Source organism: Pelodiscus sinensis, chromosome 3 (genome assembly GCF_052426305.1).
Source record: "Pelodiscus sinensis isolate ZL-2025 chromosome 3, ASM5242630v1, whole genome shotgun sequence".
In the NCBI taxonomy this organism is placed as follows: Eukaryota; Metazoa; Chordata; order Testudines; family Trionychidae; genus Pelodiscus; species Pelodiscus sinensis.
Window position 1 is genome coordinate 85,369,922 of NC_143054.1, and position 20,130 is coordinate 85,390,051.

General features: G+C 44.1%; 2 protein-coding genes across 3 annotated transcripts in view; one reads left to right on the forward strand and one right to left on the reverse strand.

The window, feature by feature from the left end:
• The window catches only part of KPNA5 (karyopherin subunit alpha 5), a 58,359-nt gene that overhangs the window by 264 nt on the left and 37,965 nt on the right, over positions 1-20,130 (forward strand). The window lies entirely within an intron of this gene.
• On the reverse strand, positions 790-20,107 carry ZUP1 (zinc finger containing ubiquitin peptidase 1). The gene is made up of 9 exons (XM_075924034.2): positions 19,903-20,107; positions 16,524-16,634; positions 14,166-14,284; positions 11,961-12,129; positions 6,478-6,666; positions 5,931-6,099; positions 4,106-4,257; positions 3,484-3,704; positions 790-1,011 (listed from the first exon to the last, which is right to left on the reverse strand). The coding sequence occupies exons 1-9, from the start codon at positions 20,105-20,107 to the stop codon at positions 964-966; spliced, it is 1,383 nt and encodes a 460-aa protein (XP_075780149.2). The 3' UTR covers positions 790-963.

A 20,130-nucleotide genomic window follows, 5' to 3' on the forward strand; every position in this document is an offset into this window, starting at 1 on the left:
ACAAGTCTGACGTCAGGGCAAGAAATCAAAGAGAACTTCAAAGAGGAATTATTATCAGCATAGAAAGAAACAGGTTAAAAGGGAGTTCGAGCTTCAGCTCAAAATAGTTCATGAACACATTCCAACAGCGCATCCCTCTGGTCTCTCCCCACCTCGGTGAAGGCCAGTTCACTCCCTCGTGCAGACACAAGAAACTGAAATGGCTTTTGTTATACAGAATGGCTTCTAGCTAAATATGAAATAGCTTCTACAAAACCCATCACTTAAGTGGAAGGGAGTGACATATTTGATTCATGCTTTTACTAGCAGTCTGGGTCTGACGGCTTTTTTTCTGTTTCTGCAACATTAATTCATGGAATCAAGTTGTACTGTAGAGGAAATGGAAATAGCTCCCCCCTTTTCTACAGTGTGTAACCGTCACCATTTGGCACAGCTACGGCAACCACAACATTCTGGACAGAATACAATAACTCTGTAATTGCCACTGCAGTCATGAATGACCCCACTTCACTCATACACAATTGCTCCGATGCACCACTGTTAGCATTTTGTGCTGTAGAATAGAAACTAATACAAATTGGTTGAAGAGTAAATAAGGTGAGCCGCACAGTGGTGATACACTACTATAGTTACAACCTTGTGATAGTTGCTCCTCAAGGAGCAAGGCAATATAATCTTATATACCCTTCCTCGCGCACATAGCATAATAAAGTGAGGAATCTGATCAAGCTAAGTAGCTAGCATAAGATCCAACCATATAGTCCTTCGAATATGAAATAGACAGCCAAGAAACCCATACATATTTATTTATAAAAATTAGCAGGACAAACTTATTTTTGGCAATATATAATTCAATGTTAAAAATATTAACATGTTATAAATAGTGAATGAAAAGCTAGCTGAAGGTATTTCAAAGTTTCACATCCACTGAGTTGCAGGGAAAAGTAATAAATAGGTCATCCTTTAAGGAATCCTCTCTGCTGTAAAGACTTGAGAAGCCTGGCAGCGAGCCTTAAAAAGAAAGTTACATACAGTAAGAGAACATAATACCACTTAAAAACATCAAGTAATTTCAAAACAGTATTATAAATTAGTTATTTTATAAAGTATTGAATAAGTTTAATCTAGACTTAAGGTTACTATTTCTTTCAATTATAAATCTTGTTTGTAGTTGCTTATACCTTTACCAAAAACTTTAAACATTTATGCTGAAGTTTCTCCATGGTATGTGTCTACGTTAGGCTGAAGGTTTAATTTTCACATTAAAGAACACAATTAGGAAAGTAGTGATTTGGCCTGCACTTAAAAATTCAAAATCCTTTTGTTGAGAAACTCTTGCACCAAATCTTAATACTCAATTCCATAAAACAAAGTGTTAAGATTTGGTGAAGTGTGGCACTTTGGAAATATTTCACTCCAAATTTGGTCAAGTTATAAGCCTCTGAAAAACGTGTTTGCATGTGCTCAGCATAAGGCTATTAGCGTTCTAAATCCATGGAGCATTGCACTTGTATCTATGATGCTTCAGCCCAGGGCTGCATGGACCAATTACAATTTTCCTGGCTTTAATTGTGCCTCCCCACTTTTGAGAACTGCTCTGTGGCTGGCAACAGAACTCCACTCTCTCCTAAACAATATTGCAAAGGATGGGCAGGATGGAGAAGAAAGCAACCTATTTGAAATGCAGAGGACCAGGACATGGCAAGACCTAAAAGGTAAAGAGCAGCAGTGGAGAAAGTGAGAGTAAGGAATTGTAAAAGATAAATACCAGTATGTTCCTCTCCAGAATCAGGAGGTGAACCCAGAAGTCAGACTACATTTCTTTGCTGTCAGAGCCAATACCAGTATAAAACATGCTGGTGATGTGTTGTGTGTCAGCCTTCACTGCTTTACAAATAAAACAATAACCTTCTGCTACAGTCTTAATCTTAGTTTAGACAAGATCTAATTAAATATGCCTGGATAAAAATTAATGATTTTTAAATAGAAAAATTGGTTACATTTTATTTTATATATATATATATATATATATATATATATATATATACACACACACACACACACACACACACACACACACACTCTCATTTAAAAAATAAGAAACAATTAAATCTCATCACAAATGAGACATGTACCCATACAGTCTCATAAAAATGAATTAATGGCCCTAATCTGTCTATCTTAATTTCCAGTTTTTGCTGCTTGAAAGTTCTGGGCTTTCAATTTCTGTTTCGTGGCAAATTAAAAAGTAACATGGAAAGACATAAGCTGGATAGGATTATTTTTGTTCTGTCTTTACTTGTCGTGGACCTTACTCAAGCACAACAAAGGAGTTAAGACACTGTCTCAGACAGAGACACAATATATAGGAAAGGATGCAGGCGGCAGTGGAGTGGACTGGAAAGAAAAAGGGAAGACACTATTTAGCAGCTTTTTATATTTCCCCACACTTTTGACATGGAAAAAGTGTCATGGCTTCTAGACATAAGAGAGATCCTATATGGGAATATTTTGAAGAAATTCATTCCTTGGGTAAAAAATGAAAAATGTGCCTAGTGTAAGCAGTGCAAGAAGATGGTGCAGGTCTTAGCTGCAAGAATGAAACATCATACGGAAAACTGCTTATTGGGAGAAAATGATGAGGATGAAGATGTGCAGGGCTCGACAGATCATGTAATCTACTTGCCTATGGCGAGTAGATTACAAGCTGGCATAGCCGGCGCCGCACGATCTGCGCATGCGCAGCTCGCAGAACCATGCAGCTGGCGAGCAGGGCTCGCTGCCACTTGGCGAGCCCTGAAGATGTGGATATGGCTGAATAGATCAATTGCTTAGTAACGTTAATAATTTGCTGTGCAATGCAGCATTCTTCAAGACTGCCTCTATGCCTTTTAATATAAGTGTGATTTGATAAATAAATTTCCCAAGCTATTTACTATGTTGGATGTAGCTAAACCTTATGGCTTATTAGTTAACTATGTTTAGACTCTATCACCCAAAGTACACAATACAGAAAGCTGTAGTAAGAGAAATCTTGAGTAGCCACTGTCATTTTTTTATCTAACATTACATAATACACACCCTTATTTTGTAACATCATGACCACAGACCACAGTGGTAATGTCATAAATTTATTCCCTATTTTTACTTCAGCATAACTCAGCTTTTCCAATGGAATCCCATTCTATACTGGTTTCCCCCCAAAACTGAACTCACTGGCACTTCTACGGGGCTTACTCAAAAATGAAGTGTGCTATAAGCACAATCTGTCTTGGCTTTTTTGGTAATGGTTTAAAATACATTTTTTGGTGATTTAAATCAATCCACCCTGAATTAAATGCCCTTTACAGTATTAATTGGATGTGGTATTGTTTCTGAGGAGCTCAGTATTCTTTTGGAGAAAATGCTGGATACATGTAAAGCATTATGTACATGAATATAAAGCTGTTATTATGTATACAGAAACTTTGCAGGAATACTTACAACTTTCTCATCTGGTGAGAGCACGCCATCTACAGCCACTATTTGGTACTGCTTATTTTTTAAGCTACCCACAAATTTCCGAAATAGTTTGGGACTGGTATCATCACTGCTTTGTTTTAACAATTTCTGCACTTCTTGGGACGGACATCCTGGGTCAAATATTAGTAAACATAATGTTCTGTTCTTCCTCTCTTCTATTCCAACAATAGTACGGCTATGTCCTAATTTCAAAACAAAATAATGACAGTAAAACCTTGCTTTGGGATCAGTATTAGGATTTGCTTCCTCTTAATTGCTATAAGTCCTTTGGCCAAGTAACGAATGAGAATATTTTATTGCCAAGCTATTTGCCAATGAAAAGCAGGTATCAGCCTGTTCAAACCCCTAATCTGGTCTTCAATTGACTAACATCTTTAATTAGATGGAAATCTTACTTTTCATTTAACTTACAACAAATAAGATTAACAGGAAATAAACTGGGAAATTTGCTGCATATAGGTGTTAGAACAGAACAATAGAGATGAAGGAGGCAGAGAATATGAAGTGCCATTTGAAATAATAGCATGTTATAGAAATAAAATTCAGTATAAGAGAGCAAGAAACTAGTACAGGTTATGCTGACCTTGATGCTGTATGTAGATAGGTGGTTTGGGAGTACACACTACTTTTGTACCACCTTCTCTGTTTGAAGAATAGTAGCTCAAAACCCATTCAAATAAGCGAGGGTGTGTACCCAAAGGGCCAGTTGGCTTGTGAAAGTCAATAATTTGACACCTATAGGAGATTTTAAAAAATACTTTGAGTTTTCATCTTTAAAGTTCAGGTTTTGTGTTTAAAACAGTGATCTAGTCTTTATTCCATAATATAAGATACACTTTACAGCACTAGCAATAGTTTTGTAATTGTGTGGAACCAGAAGCAGACCACAGACATTGTATCTCTTGAATGGCCTTATGACAGTTCAGCCACATACTATCATATTATGTTTAACATTCAATTAAAACTAGAGCAAAAGCCACAATTAAGAAGCAATAGACTTCTATTGCTCAAAAAAGGAAAAAATACGCTCTTGGTTACAAATATTCTATTCTTGTTCTCAGCTTAATACAATTTGGGGAGCTTATGAAAATCTTTTCACCTTCACCTTGAGTTAGCTAAAGTGGCATGAATACATCATATTTTGAGTAATAACAATGAACAAATAAATAGCTTAATTTTAAACTTTTCCTGAGGTCTAATCTTAAAAAAAAGAGTGGCTGTGTAAGTTTTAATTAAAGCAAGTTTTATCCATAGTATGGAATTTTTCTAAGATTTTGTTTACTCTGCTACTTAAGTGATATCAGAGGGATAGCCATATTAGTCTGTATCTACAAAAACCACAAAGTGGGTCTTTCCCCACCAAAGATTATTACCAAATAAACCTGTTAGTCTTTAAGGTGCCACAAGACCCCCGTTACTGCTAATGAAGGACATCGTCACCAAGGATGCTTGCACCAAATGAAAGGCCACTGAGGGGTAGTGATAACCACAAGGAATTCACACATGCAGCCCCATACCTCAAGATGGCAGCACCTGCTGAAAGTCTGGTACTAGGCTCTGTGCTGTGAAAGTTAGCCCAACATCTATGCAACTGACATTCTTATCAATTTCACAGATCCTACCAAAGCAACATAAGCTATAACCTGTTGTGGAGATGGAAATTATTGCATGAATGTAGTATTACACTTACATATTTTCAGAGGGGTAGCTGTGTTAGTCATAACTTTAAAAAAAAGGAGTAGTCCTGTAGCACCTTAGAGACTAACAAAAATATCATGAGTCTGCATGAGCAAAACCCACTTCCTCAGTCTCTGCTCATCTATGGAAGTGGGTTTTGCACGCGAAAGCTCATGATATACTTTTGTTAGTCACTGAGGTGCTACAGGACTGTTTGTTTTTTTACACTTACCTAGGCTGAAGTAAGGCTGTGGTGTGTAGAATGACAATTAGGTTTACACACAGGGGGCAAGCAGGGCTGTGGGAGCCACTACACGCAGGGAGCAGCTTAAAAAGCACTGGCTCCTGCTTCTCCACTCCTCCCTTCCCCACCTCCCTTTAATACAGAGGCGGCAGCTCAGAGGATTGGAGGAAGCCTGTAAGTAACAGTGAAGGTTAACTGATCAGCCTAGGCTCATGGGTTAACTATTTACACTAGCACATTCGTAGGCCTAAATTGGTTTGATTATGCAAATAAACAAAAACTATCATATGTATAGGCTGAGAATTTTGGCACCTCCACCATCTTCAAACTTCATGTAACAAGAAGAAACATAAGTGTGATTATTAACTTTGTAATTATAATATTAGACAAACAGTATAGCGTGGTATTATGTGTTACTGCTCAAAATGTTTACTTTGGAACTGCAATCATCCCTCATTCTTAGAGATTGTTGAGAATCTTTACGTACTTTAATCTGAGACTAGTTAACAGAGAATAAATATCACATGCTCCTATCCATGCCTTGGTTCCATGTAATCTGTTCCTGAAGTGAGATGCTCCCTGAGGATCAAAACCTTCTTTCCAAGCATCTTCAATCATGGACTGAATTTTTGGAATACAAGGAATCAAAGTAATATCTGAAATTAAAAAAATATATCTATATTGCTCTGATGATAAGAGAATGCCTCAGTATAAGGTTAAAAGTGTGACTAACCAAGTCTTAATATTTCATTTATAAAAACAGGAATGACAGATAATATATGTATTACAAGTACGCATTTCTATTTCTAGCTCTTAACTGTAAAATATTAATTTTGGTTGTATTTCCATTATCCAGTCTTGTCATCTCAAATTTGTTCCTGAAAATTTCTAGAATACCTACCAATGATGAAGAAAATATTTAATAGATATCACCACTAACTTAAGTCTAACAAAGTTTGATTAGAAAACAGGAAGTGCAATCAAAATATTATATGCAGAAGCTAACACTCAAAATGGTAAATAACTGTACATACCTTTTAAACAATCGTTATATATGTCATTCTTCAATAACGAAGAAAGCAGCATTTGAAAGTTCCTGTAGCCACAACCCCAACCTCTGTCTCCCAAAGATGAGTGGAAGTGATCCACTCCTGTAGAAAGCCATACATGCTTTATATCTTTGATTTCATTTTGATAGTACCTGCAAAGTGCTTCAATGACTCCTAAGAGAGAAGACAGACATTTTAAGCCTACACAATGCACAAATTGATACTCTGTAGGGGCAGGTTCTATCTAGGAGCAGTTGAAAAAAAGTTAAAAAGACAACACAGGTCAGAACTGATAAATGGGCATATAGCAATCAGTTAAATTGTGAATGTAGGTCACATACAGACATTAGACAATCTAGCCATTTCATTGCCTTCCCACATACCATAACTTGATGAATCAATACATTTCTAATATGTTCTAAAAATCCAGCCGAGCATTTTGGTTGCAGCCAAAAATCAAGTGGCTTTTTTAAGAACAGTGTAGAATTTATGCATGAAAACGTAACAGCATATATATAATTGGTAAATTGTGAATTACAGGCAGTCCCCGAGTTACGCGGATCTGACTTACGTCGGATCCGCACTTACGAACAGGGCTTTCTCGCCCCGGAGCTCGCAGGCAGCGGGACCGCCCAGAGCACAGCGGTCCCGCCACCTCGACCTCCGGGGCGAGAAAAGCTGCTCCGGGTGCCCCTGGTCTTCTGGGGACCGTCTCCAGCAGACCAGGGACACCTGGAGCAAAGCCGGGGAGGCGGAGGGGCCCGCGCCTCTGAGGCTTTGCTCTGGCAAAGCTGGGGAGGCGCGGGACTCCGCCGCCGCTGCAGCTTTGCTCCTGGTGTCCCTGGTCTGCTGGAGACGGTCCCCAGCAGACCAGAGGCACCGGGAGCAAAGCCGCAGTGGCGGCGGGGTCCCGTGCCTCTGAGGCTTTGCCACAACAAAGCCTCAGAGGCGCGGGACCCCTCCGCCTCCCCGGCTTTGCTCCAGGTGTCCCTGGTCTGCTGGGGACCGTCTCCAGCAGACCAGGGACACGGGGACCCTGCCGTCGCTGCGGCTTTGCTCCCCGTGTCCCTGGTCTGCTGGGGGGAGGGGGGGCGCAGCTAGTGCACCCTCCTCCCCCAGCAGACCAGGCTTTTGTTGTGGACCCTGGGGTAGAGCAGCTGGGGTGCTGCCGGGTTGGTCCTGCAGGGACCTACCTGGCAGCCCAGCTGTTCTGTCCCAAGCTCGAGATTCAGCCGCTGTTGAAACTGATCAGTGGCTGATTCCAGGAATCTGGGGGCAGAGCAATTCTGCCTCCAGCTTCCTGTAGTCAGCCCCTGGTCAATTTCAGCAGCAGCGGCTGAATCTGGAGCCAGTTCCGACTTACATACAAATTCAACTTAAGAACAAACCTATAGTCCCTATCTTGTACGTAACCCGGGCACTACCTGTATAAAAGTGGAACAAAGGATGTGACTAATTACCACTAATTGCATTGCAATGCTACCTCCCTCTATCCCCATTATGTTATCCCTTTTCAACCATGAAAATCCTTATAGACACTATCAGTAATCCTCTCTCACTTCTTCCAGACCCTCAAGCATTTCATTTTTAAGACAGTCCTTGAAAACAGTTATTCACAAACCAACATCCCCCACAATAATATCTAAGAAAAAAGTGGCATGGAACTCTCACTTTCAACAACTAAAAAAGTCACTCGTGGTGCAATATCTTTCCTTGCTGCATAACAAGAATATCTGTGAAAATAGGATTGCATTCACTTGTGCATTTAAGTGCCCAAAGGCCATATATTGGCTCATTTGTTCTTCTGCCACAAACATTACCCCCTGAAGTTTTATAAACACTGTAGTTAATCTTTAAAGATCTCAAATCATCAGAACCAATTTAATTAATTCCAATTAGTAGAATTAAAAGCTGAATTTTAGCTATCAAAGCCTGAAGTTTCTGTAAGCAGTATCACAGAGTTGCCAATTGTAGCTCAGGTAACAAAATCTTAAATTCTGGGTTTGATCGTTTAAAAAAAAAATCAATGCTTTTTTAAAAAGGCAATGGTAATTTTTAGTACACTTAACACACTGGAAAAAGTTTGGCGTCTAAACTTTTGCATATTAAATGCTATCTGAATTATGTATGGAGTAAATGGTTATCACTCAAGAATCTTTCTCTGGCTCTCCAATTATGAAGAGGGCTGTACTTATCTCGGAACAGTTCTGTATTGAAGTTGTCTCCAAAACCATCACTGCTACAAGACAAAAAACTGCCAGTTGGGTAAAATTTTAGTAGCATAAAAATGCAGCCGAGTATAAAACAAGTAATACTGGTACTATACTGTATCTGGGCCACTGGGCAAAGCAGTACACGGTCTTCAGTAACAGGTTAAGTGAACTTTATAGGATTAGCTGGACCCTGCTAGACCCAAACAAAAATGTAAATTATTCAAGTGTAAAGAGAAAACTGAAAATGTAGGAGGAAACCCTATTATATCATGTGTAATCCAGACAAGGAGGCAGAGGCCAAACGGACAGACCAGACAGATTTCATAGCAGGAAGATGGGAATAAGCAAGCAGCCAGGAATATGCTGGACTCTACTAAATTAAAAGATAGTACAAGTATCTAGGGCAGGGGTAGCCAACCCGTTCCAGATGAAGAGCCAAGATCCAGCACGAAGAATTGGAGCAAAGTTGTAGAACAAAAAACAAAAACAAAATAAGGCTTTTTGGCCTCAGCAGCCTCCCATTGGCGGCTGCCATATTGGATCCGACATTTTGATCTGGACAGCTCCCCTGTCCCAGTGAACACAAGGGAGCTGGAAGGCATGGGCCATGTTCAGGGGGTTCAGGGGCAGCTTTGCGAGCCACACTAATTGGGGGGGAGGAGGAAGAGCCGCATGAAAGCCACGGCATATCCCGCAGCCCTGATCTAAGACTGCAACCTTCTCTAAACTATCTAGCTAAAAAACCTGTGGGTCTCCTAGATGATCGAGCTATAAAAGGAGCAATCAAGGACAATAAAGCCATTGTGGAGAAACTAAATGATTTCTTTGCTTCAGTCTTCACGGCTGAGGACGTTGGGAAGATTCCCAAATCTGCACCGTCCTTTGTGGGTGATGAATCTGAGGAACTGTCCTGGATTGAAGTGTCATTAGAGGTTTTGGAACAAATAGAAAAACTTAATGTTAACAAATCTCCGGGACCGGATGGCATTCATCCAAGGGTTCTAAAAGAACTCAAATGGGAAATTGCTGAGCTATTATCTGTGGTTTGTAACCTATCCCTTAAATCGGCTTCCGTACCTAATGACTGGAAGGTAGCCAACATGACACCAATATTTAAAACAGGCTCTAGAGGCGATCCCAGCAATTACAGACTGGTAAGTCTAATTTCAGTACCGGGCAAATTAGTCGAAACAACAGTAAAGAATAAAACTGCGAAGCATGTAGAAGAACATAATTTGTTGGACAAAAGTCAACATGGTTTCTGTAAAGGGAAATCCTGTCTTACTAATCTATTAGAGTTCTTTGAAGGGGTTAACAAACATGCAGACAAGGGGGATCCAGTAGATATAGTATACTTGGATTTTCAGAAAGCCTTTGAAAAGGTCCCTCACCAAAGGCTCTTGTGTAAATTACATGGCCATGGGATAAGAGGGAAGGTCCTTTCTTGGATTGAGAACTGGTTAAAAGACAGGAAACCAAGGGTAGGAATAAATGGTAAATTTTCAGAATGGAGAGGGGTAACTAGTGGCGTCCCCCAGGAGTCAGTCCTGGGACCAATCCTTTTCAACTTATTCATAAATGATCTGGAAAATGGAGAAAGGGGTAAGCAGTGAAGTGGTAAAGTTTGCAGATGATACAAACTGTTTAAGATAGTCAAGACAAAAGCAGACTGTGAGGGACTCCAAGAAGATCTCACCAAATTGAGTGACTAGGCAATAAAATGGCAAATGAAATTTAATGTGGATAAGTGTAAAGTAATGCACATTGGGAAAAATAACCCCAACTATACGTACAGTATGAGGGGGGCTAATTTGGCTACGACAAATCAGGAAAGAGATCTTGGAGTTATTGTGGACAGTTCTCTGAAAACTTCCACATAGTGTGCAGTGGCGGTCAAAAAGGCAAATAGGATGCTAGGAATTATTAAGAAAGGGATAGAAAATAAGACCCAGAATATCTTACTGCCCCTGAATAAAACTATGGTACGCCCACATCTTGAATACTGTGTACAGATGTGGTCTCCTCACCTCAAAAAAGATATTTTGGCCTTGGAAAGGGTTCAGAAAAGGGCAACTAAAATGATTAGGGGTTTGGAATGGGTCCCATATGAGGAGAGGTTAAAGAGACTGGGACTTTTCAGTTTAGAAAAGAGGAGACTGAGGGGGGATATGATAGAGGTATATAAAATCATGAGTGGTGTAGAGAGGGCGGATAAAGAAAAGTTATTTATTAGTTCCCATAATAGAAGAACTAGAGGACACCAAATGAAATTAATGGGTAGCAGGTTTAAAACTAACAAAAGAAAGTTCTTCTTCACACAGCGTGTAGTCAACCTGTGGAACTCCTTGCCAGAGGAGGCTGTGAAGGCTAGGACTATAATAGCGTTTAAAGAGAAGTTAGATAATTTCATGGAGGTTAGGTCCATAAAAGGCTATTAGCCAGGGGATAAAATGGTGTCCTTGGCCTCTGTTTGTCAGAGGCTGGAGAGGGATGGCAGGAGACAAATCGCTTGATCATTGTCTTCGGTCCACCCTCTCTGGGGCACCTGGTGCTGGCCACTGTCGCAGACAGGATACTGAGCTAGATGGACCTTTGGTCAGACCCAGCACGGCCGTTCTTATGTTCTTATGTACATGGCACAAAAACTGAGGTGAGCTTGATAAGCAGACAAAATGAGAAGACCAACTACATGAGTAATAACAAGAACATATTAGGCACAGCAGCAGTCATAGCAATTAGGGATGTTAGATATCATTTAATTGAATAATCATGTAAACTGTATCAAATTTTATTAATTACACGATTATTCAACTGTCCCTGGGGGCAGAGCTGGCAGTAGGTGCACGCCCAGCCCCACTCCCTTGGAGTCCCTTGGTACCCAGCACAACAGAGGCAGCAGCACAGGGCAGCAGCAGCCTCTGTCCGTGAGGGGCCTAAGCTCTTCGCAGACAAAGGCTGTATCCGTGTCCCATGGAGCAGCCTCTGCAATGGGGGCCTGAGCTTTCTGTGGACAGAGATTGTGCTGCCATCCCGTCCCACCCTCTTGCTTCCTCTGCATCAGAGGTAGCAAGGGGGGGAGGGGCAGCATGTGTAGTCATTAGGAATAATTGATAAGCCCAGGTTTATCAGTTAATCATTTACATGACTATATGCTAATGTCCTTAATAGCGATGCCATTATTTTTGGTTTCTATCAATCTCCGCTGAAAAGATTAAAGGACCCATGCACCTCCAAGAACATAGGCTAAATACTGACCTGAGGTCTTTGTTTTTCCATCATCTACACCAAAAGCCAAAGATTCCATCATGTCAGCTTTTCTCTTATGATATTCAGAAGGCTGCATCCTTCCCCTAGCTACTTCCCTTTCCATGCTCTTGAGTGACTGCTGCTTGTAACCGCCAGAACTATCCAAGCCATATTGTCTCTGTTGAAATATAAATAATTTTAATTGGTTTATTCCTGCTGATTATCATTGTGAAATAAAAAGAATGCTAATAACAAGTATTCTTCTGAGCAAATATATTAACAGTCATTTCAAATGGGTCTAAACATGGAACTGATTATGTCACTTGGAATTTTATACTCTACTACAGCTATATCAAGCTAGAACTAACAACAGCAGTCTGACAGAAAGCACTTTTATGAGGAAAGTGTTTGGTGGCTACTCTACCATACAAAAACAAGTTGTAACTTATGAACATTGCCACCTAAGTTCTTGCCATGGTACACAGCTTCACAGCAGCCTATTAAATGGTGCAAAGGTACTTAGGGATGTAGCAGGGAGAGATGCCTATCCCAGGCCACAGCTGCTGCAGCAGGGAGAGAGCGCTATGGAGAGTCCTCTCCCCCTGCCATAGCCCCAAGACAGCCTACATCGCAAACCCCCTCTCTGGATCCAATCTAGAGCCCATACTCCCAGCTGGAAACACTCCTTCACTAGCCCTGAGCCCCTCATTTCTGTCCCCAGCCCAGAGTCTGTAGATCCTGCCCTCCAAACTGAAGCATTCACCCCCCCCCCCACTTTCTGTTCCAGCCCTGAGCCCTCTCCCACACTCCAAACCCTTTGACCACATCCCTGGCACACAAATTTTGTTATGTACGCCAGTGTGGGGGTGATGTGTGAAACACGTAACAAAGTTCATTCTGCATTTGCATGGGAAACAGAGGGAATGCTGATGGCTACTGGAATTTTTATGTTAATTTAAATTAATAAAGCCCTTTTTATGAAGTTCTTACTGAATTTGAATCTTTTAAACTTCTATTATCAAAATATTAATTTTATATTCATACTTCATTACGTAACAGTGACTATAGCCAGAGATGACATAGCTATTTAATGCAAATAAAATACTTAACATATATCTAGTGCTTTGATTAATCAAAGCATGGTACAGATATTAACTGAAATACAACTCAGGTCATCTGAAGAAGTGGGCTGTGCCCAGGAAAGCTCATGATACCATCTACATGTTTTGTTAGTCTATAAAGTGCTACCAGACCATTTGTTGTTTAAGTTTATCCTGTATATAGACTAACTCGGCTACCCCCTGAAGCTAAATAATTCTTGTAACATCCTTGGGGAGAAGATTCATATTTTGCCGTTAGGGAAAATAACCTGCCCAAATGCCACACATCAAGTCACTGGCAAAGCTAAATTTAGAACCCAGTACCTCCTGATTCTCAACCCCAAGCCCATTTCTGCAGACCACACTACCTTTCCACAAAGACAGCTCCGAGTTGCATCATGGCACTAAAATTAGAGGCTTCCTAACAGAAACTTTTCCCAGCTTATTATTGTGTGGAGAGATTCTGACAAAGGTCATTCATCCAATCAAAACACAATTTAGCTTTTTCTTTTTATATACTGAAATGTCATTTGTCAAAAAATTATTAATGGTGATACAGCAGTGACTGAAGCAATGAACTATGATTTCCTGCGGATATAACTGCTTGACTGCAGTTTCTTGAGTTAGATACACAGTACCTTATTACTAGTCACCTATTATAATAGTCTCTTAGATTAAGAGAAAAGTATGGATTGTGTCTTCACATGGTATAAAATGTGCTGCACACATCTGGGATATTACCAAGTTTAATCATACCCAGTTCAACTGTGCCTGCATAATATTTATCAGAGATATGTATCTATGCCAAACAAAACATTTTTATCACCCACGGATAAGGGTTCCAAGTCTCACTTTAACCAAATAATCTGAATTATAATACAAAGTTATTAAAATATTAGTTGTTTTTCAGTCTGTTATTACTAAATTGTTGCAAATTGTAAATCATAGGAAGTTAGCAGGCAAACAAAGTGAAGAATAGTGAACAGCAAGATACAAACAGAATGAGGCGAAGAACTAAACTGAGAATACAAAAACAAACTCCAAGATACACAATTTGTGGTTGCCAAATTTTTCAGTGTTACTATTTGGATGGCATGGAAAACATTTACAGTACCTGCAGTTTTTGGAATTCCTCTCTTTCTCGTCTAGCTTCTTCTAGTTCTTGCTGTTTGTCTTCTTCATTTTGGAGCTGCTGAGCCAGTTCCAGATCACTTAATCCACTTACATTTATACCTATTGGTGTCATAACAATAGAAAAGATACACACAGTTTTCAATAGACTGACATAAAAATATTGATATATAGCAATATGTTTGCATATGCATAGCTGGTCAGAAGATGAAAAGATGAATTGTAAGATTAAAACATTTGCATTCTGTACACTTACAACAAAAGAATTAAGGCAGACATAAGTTTGTGTGCAGAACTCAGTTTTGAGGACCTGGATGGATATGAGCTGGGCAGCTGTACAGGCAGTCCCCAGATTATGTACAAGATAGGGACTGTAGGTTTGTTCTTAAGTTGAATCTGTATGTAAGTCGGAACTGGCGTCCAGATTCAGCTGCTGCTGAAACTGATCAGTTTTAACAGCGGCTGAATCTGGACGCCAGTTCTGACTTACATACAGATTCAACTTAAGAACCCCAGGCATCCCCAAGTCAGCTGCTGCAGGAAGCCGGGGCAGGGGCTTCCTGTAGTCAGCCACTGGTCAGTTTCAGCAGCGGCTGACTTGTGGACGCCTGGGGCAGAGCAGCTGGGGTGCTGCCGGGTTGGTCCAGTAGCGCCCAGAGCGGCGCTACGGGACCAACCGGCAGCGCCCCAGCTGCTGTACCACAGGCGTCCGGAGCAAAGCCGCAGAGCACGGGGGCAGCGGGACAGCCCAGATGCGCAGTGGCTGTCCTGCTGCCCTCGGGCTCCGCGGCTTTGCTCTGCTTTGCTCCCCGTCTCCCTGGTCTGCAGACCAGGGAGATGGGGAGCAAAGCAGAGCAAAGCCGCGGAGCACGCGGGCAGCGGACAGCCCAGACGCGTCTGGGCTGTCCGCTGCCCACGTGTTCCGCGGCTTTGCTCCCCGTCCCCCTGCTCTGCAGACCAGGGAGACGGGGAGCAAAGCAGAGCAAAGCTGTCCGCTGCCCACGTGCTCCGCCGCTTTGCTTCCTCTCCCTGGTCTGCTGGAGACCAGGGAGAGGGAGGGCCCCGTTCGTAACTGCGGATCCGACATAAGTTGGATCCGCGTAACTTGGGGACTGCCTGTATATTGAAATTTAAAGGACTCTTGTAAGGCATTTATGGATAGTATTATGATAAAGCCAAATTATGAACTGAATTAGTCTGGAAGTTAACCAGCGTTTTCTTGTTTTTAAGTGATTGCCTTGACAAAAAATACATTTGAGTGAACTTAACCGCAGATTAACTCTTTTGGGGCAGGAATTCTATTCTAGTAAGTTAACTAAAACTTTAAATACAAGTGGTGTAAGTGGGTTCTGATGCTGTGGAGGATTATGGGCACTGTTACCTGACAAGCAGTACTTGTAAATATTCACATCTTTTGTGTCTGAAATTTTGCTAGGGGCGGAAGCAGTTCCCTGCCCTCTTTCTAGCAGAGAGCCACATGGAGCAGCCAGATGGGAGCTGCAGGCAGGCAGGGAGGGAAGCCTGCCTGAGAGTGCTGCTGGCTAGGAGCTGTTTATATAAATGCCTCCCAGCCAGAGCATGCCTCTGGCATCCTTCCCAGCTCCCTCCCATACCCTACATCTCCTCCTCACACCCCTTCCCCCAGGCCAGAATCCTCTCCTGCATGCATACCCCCTCCTGAATCCTACACTCCAAATCCTTGCCCCTGATAATCACTCAAATCCTCTGGAGTTGTGACTCCAGGGCACAACTCCCAGACACTGAACCCACTCCTAAATCTGTCCTCCATGCCAGAATACACTCCTGCATCCATACCCATCCCGGATCCCTGCCGGACCCTGCACCTCAATACCCTGCCCAAGGTCACAACCCCTCTTTCACCTAAACTCCCTCTCAGATCCCACATCCCCTCCTGCACTCCAGTCCCCTACTCTGAGCTCCCTTCTGCACCTAACTCCCATCCCAGACCCTGCATCCCCTCCATAGATAGGTGTGGTCCTTGACCATCTACCATAATCTTGGAGTGCCCCCCCCCATCAAAAATTGACCACCCCTGGTTTAGTATTTGCATAAAAAATTCAACTGTGATGGCTTGCTGTAAGTGTAGTTTGAGAAAGTGAAGTGTCACAAGGAAATTGCAGGGTTTCACTTCTCACTGCTAAACTACAGAGTTGATAGTGACATCTCCCTAATAAAGTTAAGTAACAATTTTTCTATTACAAACCTAGACAAATACTTAAGTTCTTTTTTTTTTATTTGGTACCCATAAATATAAAAGTGGTACAGTACAACTAATTTAAAATACTGTTTACCAATCCCAAGTTTTAATCTGTCCATGTACCTTGTGAAAAGTGGTGCTCTTCTAAGTGCAAGTCCACATGTTCCTGGAGAATCTGATAGTTTGCACAGACAAGACCACATATTGGACATTCATATAGCTGTTGGCCATTTCCTGTATTTAAAGAAGAATAGATTTAAAATTACCGTATACTATTTGGTATTTTATATAAAAAAGCAGTTTACAATATATATTCTGAGGGGTGTTCAAGCCTATTACAGTGATTAATTTTATATTGGGAAAATAATTTCCTAAGATATGTCTACACAGCAACATTATTTCAAAATAACTAGCATTCTGAAATGACTTAGTCCACGTCTACACAGCAGGCAGTTATTTTGAAATACAGGCAGTCCCCGGGTTACGTACAAGATAGGGACTGTAGGTTTGTTCTTAAGTTGAATCTGAACTGGCATCAGCCGCTGCTGAAACTGATCAGTTTAAACAGCCGCTGAATCTGGACACCAGTTCCACTTACATACAGATTCAAGGTAAGAATACCAGGCATCCCCAAGTCAGCTGCTGCTGAAACTGATCAGCAGCTGATTCCAGGAAGCCCAAGGCAGAGCAACTCTGCCTCGGGCTTCCTGTAGTCAGCCGCTGGTCAGTTTCAGCAGCGGCTGACTTTGGGACGCCTGGGGCAGAGCAGCTAGAGTGCTGCTGCTTGGTCCAGTAGCGCGGCCGCTCCTCGGAGCTACTGGACCAACCCAGCAGCACCCCAGCTGCTCTGCCCCAGGCATCCTGATTCAGCCACTGCTGAAACTGATCAGCAGCTGAATCAGGACGCCTGGGGCAGAGCAGCTGGGGTGCTGCTGGGTTGGTCCAGTAGCGCCAAGGAGCAGTGCTGCGGGACCAACCGGCAGTGCCCCACCTGCTCTACCACAGGCCCCGGCTTTGCTCCACGTCTCCCTGGTCTGCTGTGGGGGCTCTAGCTGCGTCCCCCCCCAACCCCCCAGCAGACCAGGGAGACGTGGAGCAAAGCTGCGGAGGACCCGGGCCGAACCGTGGCGCTTCCAGATCAGCGCCGCGGTCCGGCCCGGGTCCTCCGCCGCTCTGCTCAGTGTCTCCCTGGTCTGCAGACCAGGGAGACGCTGAACAAAGCGGCGGAGCACCCGGGGCCGGACCCGCGCCACTTCCAGCTGATCCAGCTGACATAAGTCGGATCCGCGTAACTCGGGGACTGCCTGTAATGTTGAAATACTGTCAAGCTGGAGGAATTCTTACTCCAGCTCCTGTAACCCTCGTTGTACGAGGAGTAAGGGACATTGGAGGAAGAGTGCTCTGTTTCGAAATAAGTGCTATGTAGATGCTCCCAATTTCAAAATAAGCTATGCAATTGACATAGCTCAATTTGCGCGCCTTATTTCAAGTCAAGCCCTGCTGTGTAGATGCATCCCTAGTGAATAAGCCAATAAACTATACCTGAACCCCTGTCCCAGCCCTGACTAGTCAATTAGTTGTATTAAACTACATTTATCATCCCTACGGGGAAGGGTGTAAGAAGGAGATTTTGCATGCTTCCCTGTCCCCAGGCCAATCGTCGTAGCTGGGGGCAGGGGAGTGCACAAACTCTCTTGTCCCCACCAAGGTTGCACAGAGAACCACCAGCCGTTTTGAACAGCTCATAGCTCCATCTATGGGCTGCGCGCCCTTGGTGGGGAGCAGGAGACTTCATATGCTCCTTTTTCCCCAGCTGCAATGATTGGCCTGGGAGCAGGCAGCAGGTAGAAGGAACCGCTAGTCGTTCTGAACAGCCTGCGGCTCCATCTATGTGCCACATGCCCCTGGCATTGGGGGAAGGGAGAGAGCAGGCTCCTTACGCTACCCCACCCCTAAGGTGCCTGGGGGTAGAGGCTAGAGATTTTGCATACTCCCTGTGCCCCTTGCCAAAGTGGGCCACATCAAACGACGTGGCAAGCCAGATTTGACTCTCAGGCCATAATGTGCCCACCCCTGATTTACACCCAGTTTATTTCTCAAGCCAATTTTTGCTGTTATAAGGACTAGAAATAACTTAGGGAGAAATAAGCAAAACATGAAAGCTGAACTAAAATTCACATATATCAGAGTAATAAAATAACTGACTATATGAGACCTTGAAATGCTTACAGCTCCTACTGCTTACCATACATTCAAATATTAATGTGGAGTATACACAACTGAAGCCATTGACCGGTTATTTGAATCTAGAAGTATCCTTGGTACAGAGCAGTGGTCCCCAACCTTTTGAGGTTGTCGGGCGCCAGGGGGCGCGACCGTTTGCCAGGGGGCGGGGACACTTGTGCACCCGGGGGCGGGCCACCCCCAGCCATGCGCCCGGGCCCCCTCCAAGGGCCGCACACCCGGGGCGGCGCTCCCCCTCCCCCCACCGAACGCCGCGCGCCCGGGGCCGGCGCTCCCCCCCCCGCCAAGCGACGCACGCCCGGGGCCGGCGCTCCCCCCCCGCCAAGCGACGCACGCCCGGGGCCGGCGCTCCCCCTCCGCCAAGCGACGCACGCCCGGGGCCGGCGCTCCCCCCCCCCGCCGAGCGCCGCACGCCCGGGGCCGGCGCTCCCCCCCCGCCAAGCAGACGCACGCCTGGGGCCGGCGCTCCCCCTCCGCCAAGCGACGCACGCCCGGGGCCGGCGCTCCCCCCCCGCCGAGCGCCGCGCGCCCAGCGCTCCCCCCGCCAAGCGCGCTCCCCCCGCAAGCTCCCGTGCGCCATGTGTCCGGGGCCAGGCCAGGCCCGAGCACCTGGCGGGCATATTGAAATGCCCCCGCGGGCGCCATGGCGCCCGCGGGCACCGTGTTGGGGACCACGGGTACAGAGTAAGTCTCCTTGGTTTGTAATAAGACAATATGTACAGTAACCACACCAAACACTTTAGAAAGAATCAGGTTGCTGAGATATCAGGACTAAAGCTATTTCAAGCTACAAGCAATTGAACAGAATTCCTTCTCAACTGGGAGCTTCCAGTACATAATTAAGAGTAAGGTTCCTGGATGTTCACCTTTATTCCACCTTTCTCCCAGGCTCTCCCAGCTCTCTTCCTCAATCTGAATGAATGAATGCCTTTTTCTCTCCAGCATTCAGTGTGCACGAACACACACACACCAAAAGCTTCTGGTCAACTTCTCAATCTTTTAAAGTTGAATCTTATGAATCAAATAAGAGAAGTAATTGAATCTGCTACAAAAAAAATCTTTATTCCTTTGTTGTCAGTATTCTGCATACCACGTGTTCACGGGCTGGACAGCACCATACCCCCCTCAGTGAGCGTTGACAGCACCCGCGGGGCATGCGCACCGACCCTCGCGCGCCTGCCACAAGCCGCAGCAGAGAGCGCAGGGATAGGGGAAGGGGCGCGGAGACACAGCAGGGCGGGAGCGCGCGTTTACTCACCCGGGGCCAGCGCGCTCGCGAGGACGGGGGCGGGGCCCGGCTCGGGGTGCGCGCTGTCCACGTGCCCGCGCAGCTCATCGTAGCCCGGCGCGGAGAACGGGCAGAGCGGGCAGCGGGGCTCGCGCTCCAGGTGCGCGCGCAGCAGGTGGCGCCTCATCTCCGGCTCCGTGCGCAGCGCCTGGCCGCACAGCTCGCACAGCAGCATGGCGCGGGCAGGCCAGGGACCCG

Bases quoted from the DNA above. Each gene is read 5' to 3' on its own strand.
- ZUP1 (XM_075924034.2), bottom strand. From the start codon at position 20,107: ATGCTGCTGTGCGAGCTGTGCGGCCAGGCGCTGCGCACGGAGCCGGAG. The intron at 16,635-19,902 runs GTGAGTAAACGC...CTTTAAATACAG, and splicing joins CGCGAGCGCGCTGGCCCCGG to GAAATGGCCAACAGCTATAT. The intron at 1,012-3,483 runs GTAAGTATTCCT...TTTCTTTTTAAG, and splicing joins TCTCACCAGATGAGAAAGTT to GCTCGCTGCCAGGCTTCTCA.